Source organism: Haliotis rufescens, unplaced genomic scaffold, assembly GCF_023055435.1.
Source record: "Haliotis rufescens isolate VD_foot unplaced genomic scaffold, xgHalRufe1.0.p SCAF_26, whole genome shotgun sequence".
Taxonomy (NCBI): Eukaryota; Metazoa; Mollusca; class Gastropoda; order Lepetellida; family Haliotidae; genus Haliotis; species Haliotis rufescens.
Window position 1 is genome coordinate 7,219,611 of NW_025963957.1, and position 8,976 is coordinate 7,228,586.

At 43.7% G+C, this 8,976-nt stretch overlaps 1 protein-coding gene across 1 annotated transcript; it reads right to left on the reverse strand.

Moving 5' to 3' along the window:
• Positions 1 to 1,810: 1,810 nt before the first annotated feature.
• Positions 1,811 to 3,040, reverse strand: LOC125383682 (zinc finger MYM-type protein 2-like). Its single transcript, XM_048402385.1, has one exon. The coding sequence runs from the start codon at positions 3,038 to 3,040 to the stop codon at positions 1,811 to 1,813; it is 1,230 nt and encodes a 409-aa protein (XP_048258342.1).
• Between the last annotated feature and the right edge of the window lie 5,936 nt (positions 3,041 to 8,976).

The following is an 8,976-nucleotide window of genomic DNA, read 5'->3' on the forward strand; positions in this document are numbered from 1 at the left end:
TCGCTCCAATTTGATTTAGACATTCGTACAAATTCGAGCTTTGGCAGTGACATTGACCTTGTGGTTGTTTATAGTCCGAAGCCCATCTTAGCTTGACACCTTCATTCCCCTCCCAATGCATAGACCGCTCCGCATGTTATGGGCTGGCTGCACCTATATAAGATTGCGAATCGAGACGTCCGTCGACGTCTTGCGACTGATCTTCTTCCTCGGTTTTGGGCGGGCGGGATGCCGATCGGAAAACATCGACTTTCTGCCTGCTTCCAACACTGGTTCCTGGTGTCAAAAAATAGAGCACATTCCTCTTTCATTACATGCAACTGTGATAAATACCGAACCTTCGTGTGTGCATTGACTTTTTATGCTGATGAATCGGAATTTATGCTTGGATTGGCAAAAACAAAACAAGGGAAGTTGGTTAAGAAGTTACACTTGTTATGTGTTGATTCCCAAACTGAAATAATATGTTAATCCAGGAATCTGTAAGTAAAAGAAAACCAACGTGAAACCAACAAACAGCCAACAATTGACAAATGTAATACAAAATTCACTGAGTTGACAAATCAATACAAATTACCTTACGGCAATTACAATAGCAGTACAAAATAGAGTGGTAGTACAATATTTAATGACAATCGATAATATGATGGCAGTGATCAGTATCAAATACAAAATTACAGTTGTGATAGCAAAAGTCAATGATAATCATATATATTCACCCAACGGCAACAGTAGTCAAGCTTCCGTGATCGGCTTGGCAGGATTTCAGGGATGATGAGCAATCCTCACAAGGAAGCTGACCTTGACGTGATGACTTGTATCAGAGATGCAAGAGGCATGCTCTTGTCCCCTAAAATAAAATCTGACTAGCTTCCAGAACTTTCTAGATAGTGCTGTAAGGCTCTGTACAATGCTGGACGAGTCTCGCCGTTTCCGGACGTTAAAACACCACTCTTGCATCTAAATAGAGTAACTTTCTAACTCCTGCTTACATCGAATAGTACTACATTCCTGCCAACTAACCACTGTCCAAATACATTGCAATGAACGTCTACCGAATCTCTACAGAAACAACGTGACACAGTTACACAATCATCGTTAAATAGAGGATTCATCACGAGTGTTTTTTAATATGGGAAATATCAACCGAGTCTTAGTTAATCGGTATTTGCCGAGCCTTTGGCGAGGCAAATACCGATTAACGGGACGAGGTTGATATTTCCCATATTAAAAAACACTCGTGATGAATTCTATTTATCATTTTTGCTTCCCTATTAAGGAATAATTTCATTAACAATAACATCAGCAACTTGTCGAAATCTTACGTATAGATCGTGCGTAGTGATACATGTTTTCCATAGCCGTGTAAACCAAAATAAACAACCTCTTAACTCCTTTATGGCATATTCCTTCGCTGAGAAAAAAAAGTTCCTCGGATTATTTTAAACAAAATACTTGAACAGACTTTTGCAGAATAATTGAATCTTTAATAACGGTAATAACAACGATTCTGTGTAATCTGTTAATATCTCTGGTGTAACTTCACTTATAATATATAGTTTCAAATCAAACCGCTCTCTCAATTGAAGAATGTCTCGCGGCTGAGAGGTCAGAGTAGATGCATTAGTCGGTGTCACTATCACTTTCGATGACAATCCGGCGTCTTTTGACTGGGACCGGGCTTGGAGGTTTAACGAGATAAATCGTTATGTTTCCACCAGTAATGTTGCCAGCAAACATAGTGTTGACACCACCAGAAACATTTATTATTTGAGACCGCTGACTGTGTTGTCTACTGTCGATTTGGACATTAAGCGAGGGGCCGCTCTGCATGACGGGAGTCATTTGGCGGAACATTATTGTCATTCAACTTTTGCACAAGGAGTTTGCGCGCAGAGTGATTTGTGAGTCGTTTCGATGTTTGGAGACTGGCGGCATCGCACATGTTTTTCATGAGAGAGGAAAGTTTGTTTTTCCCAATACGATAGCGGATAAACCACTGATCGCCAGGTTTAGGCATACCTAAAGTTTGTGTGCCTATGTAAAAGGGATCGTCATCTCGACAGAAGTCGAGTGGACGCGTGGAGGCATACAACTTATACACCTGCACAGGGCACCGAGAGGGATCAGCAACATTAGCCCACATTTTGGGCCTAACGTCGCGACAATCACGGGGATTCTCACCGGACCTATTCTTTTCTTGTCTCATGGACAGTTCAAGATATTCATGATCGTCTCCATCAACATGCAATGTGATGTCCCCCCAACACATGTTGTTGTGATCATTGACACCTCTTAACCCGAAATTGATTGTGTTGTAGAGCCATTGACAGTTTATTATGCTCATTGGATTACTGATTCCAATGGATCCGGACTGCCACAGGGCCTCGATCTCTTCATCACCAATCGGGTCGGCTCTCCTTGGTAAGTTGCCACGCCCTTCTTTCTTTAGTTCAATTTTTCTCCCCTTTAATACTTCCCGTGATCGTGAAAATTCTAAAGATGACGTGAGTGAATAGCCATACCCCCTTCGTTTTAGTGATCTCTCGATGCTGCTCTGAAAACCCGTGAGACTGTTTGGTTCATAATTTTCCCAATTTGTTTTTCGAACACTAATGGAAAACTTGCAGAGAAGTGTGTCTAGTTCGTTTGGGGGGATTTCGTGCATTTGGCGAAATTCATTTTGGACGTTTAGAAAGTTATCGAACAGTTTCAAATCGTACAAAGTTTTCTTGGCTGTGTTTTTGTTTTGATTGTCCAGGATCACACCATCGATCATGCCGTCCTCAACAGCCACAAATCTTCCTTGGGCATCTTTCGGCTTTGTGTTCGTCGTCTGCTTCGCCGTGCTCGACGATGGCGTTTCGATGATGAAACTTTGGCCACAGGGAAGTTTTAATAATCTGCCTTCATCACAGTCAAATTTAAATTCGGTACCATCAACCTGTAACCTGTAATATCCATTTGTCAACACGGATATCACTGTAGCACTTCCCCTTTGATCTATTAAAACATTGTCTCCAACATCTAAGGTATCCATGTTGTTTGTAAACACCTACTCACGTGCACCGGCGAAAAAAGTCCCACTTCCGGCTATCTAATTTGCATATCTAATTTGCATACTTATGTCATTGGGGTATGACATACATGTTTTCATGTTATAAGCTTATGTCATGGATAAATGCTTTAGTTAAATGATAAACAATAATATACACTGCCATGTAACATACTTAAGCCGATATCGTGGTGGTCTTAAAGCCAAGTCCCGTCCACTGGTTTACCCATCTTAACGAGAAGTAAAAGACCAGTGAGACTGCCTTAGTTGATTCATATTTAGACCTATGCCGGAAGATTCTGAGTAACAGGAAGATTGAATGACAACAGGGATGACTTCAACTTTTCAATGGTCAACTTTCCCCACATGTCAAGTAATATTCCAGCAGCTCCAGCCGTTGGCGTCTTCATTTCACAACTTGTGACGTATAATCTATGATGCCCTTTCTGCGTAGATGTCATGGAATGTCATAAAACACTTTCTCAATAGGCATTACATTTATTGCCACTGCATCTTATTTGAGCCATTGCATGGCCTTTTATGATTGTAAACCTAATAATATGTGTTCATTATATTTTTTCATCATTCATTGGTTTATATATTTTGACTGTTTTCAAAATTTAGTTCTGTGTGTACTCGTTTCAGGATCAGATTTCACGTTTCAATTAGAGAATTGTGTAACTGTGTGTCCGGCCTGTGTGGTAGAGATATAGGTGTGTGTGATGGGTATGTGTGATGGGTATGTGTGATGTGTGTGTGTGTGTGATGGGTGTGTGTGATGTGTGATATGTACCTCTAATGGGTGTGTGTAATGGGTGTGTGGTGTGTGTATGATGTGTGTGTGTGTGACGTGTGTATGTGTGACGGATATGGATGGTGGGTGTATGTGATGGGTATCTGTGATGGGTATCTGTGATGGGTGTGTGTGATGGGTGTGTGATGGGTATGGGTGATGGGTATGTGTGATGGGTATGTGTGATGTGTATTTGTGATGGGTATGTGTGATGGGTGTGTGATGGGTGTGTGATGGGTATGTGTGATGGGTATGTGTGATGGGTATGGGTGATGGGTATGTGTGATGGGTATGGGTGATGGGTATGTGTGATGGGTATGTGTGATGGGTATATGTGATGGGTATGTGTGATGGGTATGTGTGACGGGTATGTGTGATGGGTGTGTGATGGGTATGGGTGATGGGTATGTGTGATGGATATGTGTGATGGATATGTGTGATGGGTATGTGTGATGGGTGTGTGATGGGTATGGGTCATAGGTATGTGTGATGGGTATGTGTGATGGGTATATGCAATGGGTATGTGTGATGGGTATCTGTGATTGGTATGTGTGATGGGTATGTGTGATGGGTGTGTTTGATGGGTATGGGTAATAGGTATGGGTGATGTGTGTGTGTGTGATTGGTGAGGTGTGATGGGTATGTGTGTTGGGTATGTGTGATGGGTATGTGTGATGGGTATGGGAGATAGGTATGGGTGATGGGTATGTGTGATTGGTATGGATGATAGGTATGTGTGATGTGTGTGTGTGATGGGTATGGATGATAGGTATGTGTGATGTGTGTGTGTGTGATGGGTATGGATGATAGGTATGTGTGATGTGTGTGTGTGATGGGTATGGGTGATTGATATGTGTGATGGCTATATATGATGTGTATGGTTTATGTGTTGGGTGTGTGTGATGGGTATGGGTAATGGGTATGGGTGATGGGTATGTGTAATGTGTGTGTTTGATGGGTGTGTGTGATCGGTATGGGTGATGGGTATGTGTGATGGGTATGTGTGATGGGTATGGGTGATGTATATCGGTGATGGGTATGTGTGATTTGTGTGTGTGTGATGGGTGTGTGTTTGGGTGTGTTTGATGGGTATGTGTGATGGGTATGTGTGATGGGTATTTGTGATGGGTATAGGTGATGTATATGGGTGACGGGTATGTGTGATTTGTGTGCGTGTAATGGGTATGTGTGATGGGTATGTGTGATGGTTGTGTGATGGGTATGTGTGATGGGTATGTGTGATGGGCGTGTGTTGGGTGTGTGTGATGGGTATGTGTGATGGGTATGGGTGATGGGTATGTGTGATGGGTGTGTGTTGGGTGTTTGTGATGGGTATGTATGATTGGTATGTGTTATGGGTATGTGTGATGTGTGTGTGTGTAATGGGTATGTGTGATGTGTATGTGTGATGGGTATTGGTGATGGGTGATGGGAATGTGTGATGTGTGTGTGTTATTGGTATATGTGATTGGTATGGGTGAAGGGTATCTGTGATGGGTATGGGTGATGTGTAAGTGTTTGATGGGTATGTGTGATGGGTATGTGTGTTATGGGTATGTGTAATGTGTGTGTTTGATGGGTATGTGTGATGGGTGTGTGTAATGTGTGTGTTTGATGGGTGTGTGTGATGGGTATGGGTGATGGGTATGTGTGATGTGTGTGTGTGATGGGTATTGGTGATGTGTATGGGTGATGGGTATGTGTGATTTGTGTGTGTGATGGGTATGTGTGATGGGTATGTGTGATGCGTGTGTGTGTTGGGTATGTGTGATGGGTATGTGTGATGGGTAAGGGTGATGGGTATGTGTGATGGGTATGTGTGATGGGTATGTGTGATGAGTGTGTGTGATGGCAAATGTGTGATGGGTATGTGTGATGGGTATGTGTTACTGGTATGTGTGACGTGTGTGTGTGATTGGTATGTGTGATAAGTGTGTGTGATTGGTATGTGTGATATGTGTGTGTGATGGATAGGTGTGATTTGTATGTGTGATTGGTATGTGTGACGTGTGTGTGATTGGTATGTGTGATGGGTATGGGTGATGGGTATGGGTGATGGGTATGTGTGATGGGTATATGTGATGGGTATGTGTGATTGGTGTGTCTGATGGGTATGTGTGATGGGTATGGGTAATGGTTGTGTGTGATGGGTGTGTGTGATTGGTATGTGTGATGGGTATGTGTGATGGGTATGTGTGAGGAGTGTGTGATGGCTATGGGTGATGGGTATGTGTGAATGGTATGTGTGACTTGTGTGTGTGATTCGTATGTGTAAAAAGTGTGTGTGATTGGTATGTGCGATTGGTATGTGTGATTGGTATGTGTGACGTGTGTGTGTGATGGGTATGTGTGATAGGTAAATGTGATGGGTGTGTGTGATGGGTATGTTTGATGGATATGTGTGATGGGTGTGTGTGATGGGTATCTGTGATTGGTATGTGTGATGGGTATGTGTGATATGTGTGTGTGATTGGTATATGTGATTGGTATGGGTGAAGGGTATCTGTGATGGGTATGTGTGATGTGTAAGTGTTTGATGGGTATGTGTGATGGGTATCTGTGATAGGTATGTGTGATGGGTGTGCGTGGTGGGTATGTGTGATGCGTGTGTGTGATGGGCATTTGTGATGGGTATGGGTGATGTATGTGTGTGATGGGTATGTGTGATTGGTATGTGTGATGGATATTTGTGATGGGTATGTGTGATGGGTATAGGTGATGGGTAGCTCTGATGGGTATGGGTGATGGGTATCTGTGATTGGTATGTTTGATGGGTAAGTGTTTGATGTGTGTGTGTGATGGGTATGTGTGATGGGTATGTGTGATGGTCATGTATGATGGGTATGTGTAATGGGTATGTGTGATGGGTTTGTGTGATTTGTATGTGTGATGTGTGTGTGTGATGGGTGTGTGTTATGGGTATGTGTGATGGGTCTGTGTGATTGGTATGTGTGATGGGTATGGGTGATGGGTATGTGTGGTGGGTATGTGTGATGGGTATGTGTGATTGGTATGTGTGATGCGTGTGTGTGATGGGTATGTGTGATTGGTATGTGTGATGGGTATGTGTGATATGTGTGTGTGATTGGTAATATGTGATTGGTATGGGTGAAGGCTATCTGTGATGGGTATGTGTGATGTGTAAGTGTTTGATGGGTATGTGTGATGGGTATGTGTGATGGGTGTGTGCGATGGGTATGTGTGATGGGTATTTGTGATGGGTATGTGTGGTGGGTATGTGTGATGGGTATGTGTGATGGGTATGGGTGATGGGTATGTGTGATGGGTATGTGTGATTTTTATTTGTGATTGGTATGTGTGTTTGGTGTGTGTGTGATGGGAATGTGTGATGGGTATGTAAGATGTGTGTGCGTGTTATGGGTATGTGTGATGGGTATGTGTGATGGGTATGGGTGATGGGTATGTGTGTTGGGTATCTGTGATGGGTGTGTGTGATTGGTATGGGTGATGGGTATGTGTGTTGGGTATGTGTGATGGGTATGTGTGATTGGTATGGGTGATGGATATGTGTGATGGGTATGTGTGATGGGTATGTGTGATGGGTATGTGTGATGGGTATGGGTGATGGGTATGGGTGATGGGTATGTGTGATGTGTATGTGTGATGGGTATGTGTGATCGGTATGTGTGATCGGTGTGTGTGATGGGTGTGTGATGGGTGTGTGTGATTGGTATGTTTGATGGGTGTGTGTGATGGGTGTGTGATGGGTGTGTGTGATTTGTGTGTGTGGGATGTGAAAGTGTTTGATTGGTATGTGTGATCGGTATGTGTGATGGGTATGTGTGATGGGTGTGTGTGATGGGTTCGTGGGTTGGGTATTTGTGATGGGTATGTGTGATGTGTGTGTGTGATGCGTGTGCGTGATTGGTGTGTGTGATGGGTATGTGTGATGGGTATGTGTGATGGGTATATGTGATGTGTGTGTGTGATGGGTATGTGTGATGGGTATGTGTGATGGGTATGTGTGATGGGTATTTGTGATGCGTGTGTTTGATGGGTGTGTGTGATGGGTGTGTGTGATGGGTATGTGTGATGAGTATATGTGATGGGTATGTGTGATGCGTGTGTGTGATGGGTATGTGTGATGGGCATGAGTGATTGGGATGGGTGATGGGTATGTGTAACGGGTATAAGTAGTGGGTGTATGTGATCGGTATGTTTGACGGGTATGGGTGGGGGGTATGTGTGACGGGTATGTGTGATGGGTTTGTGTGACAGGTATAGGTAGTGGTTGTATGTGATGGGTATGTGTGATGGGTATATGTGATGGGTGTATGTGGTGGGTATGTGTGATGGGGTTGTGTGATGGGTTTTTGTGATGGGGTTATGTGATGGGTGTGTGTGTGTGATTGGTGTGTGTGATGGGTGTATGTAATGCATGTATGTGAAGGGTATGTGTGACGGGGTTGTGTGATGGGGTAACTTGATGGGGGTGTGTGATGGGTGTTTGTGATTGGTATATGTGATGGGTGTATGTGGTGGGTATGCGTGATGGGGTTGTGTGATGGGTATGTGTGATTGGGTTGTGTGATGGGTGTGTGTGTGTGTGATGGGTATGTGTGATGGGTATATGTGATGGGTGTATGTGGTGGGTATGTGTGACGGGGTTACGTGAATGGTGTGTGTGATGGGTGTATGTAATGGGGTATGTGATGGGTATGTGTGAAGGGTATGTCGGACGGGTATGTGTAATGGGTGTATGTGAAGGGTATGTGGGACGGGTGTGTGTAATGGGTGTGTGTGAAGGGTATGTGGGACGGGTGTGTGTAATGGGTGTATGTAGAGGATATGTGGGACGGGTGTGTGTAATGGGTGTGTGTGAAGGGTATTTGGGACTGGTATGTGGGACGGGTATGTGTAATGGGTGTATGTGATGGGTATGTGGAAGGGGTATGTGTAATGGGTGTGTGTGTTGGGTATGTGTTATTGGTGTGTGTGATGGGTGTATGTGATGGGTGTGTGTGATGGGTGTATGTGATGGGTGTATGTGATTTGTGTATGTGAATGGTTTGTGTGACAGGTATAGGTAGTGGTTGTATGTGATGGGTATGTGTGATGGGTATGTGTGATGGGTGTATGTGATGGGTATGTGTGTTGGGTATCTGTG

Bases quoted from the DNA above. Each gene is read 5' to 3' on its own strand.
- LOC125383682 (XM_048402385.1), bottom strand. From the start codon at position 3,040: ATGGATACCTTAGATGTTGGAGACAATGTTTTAATAGATCAAAGGGGA.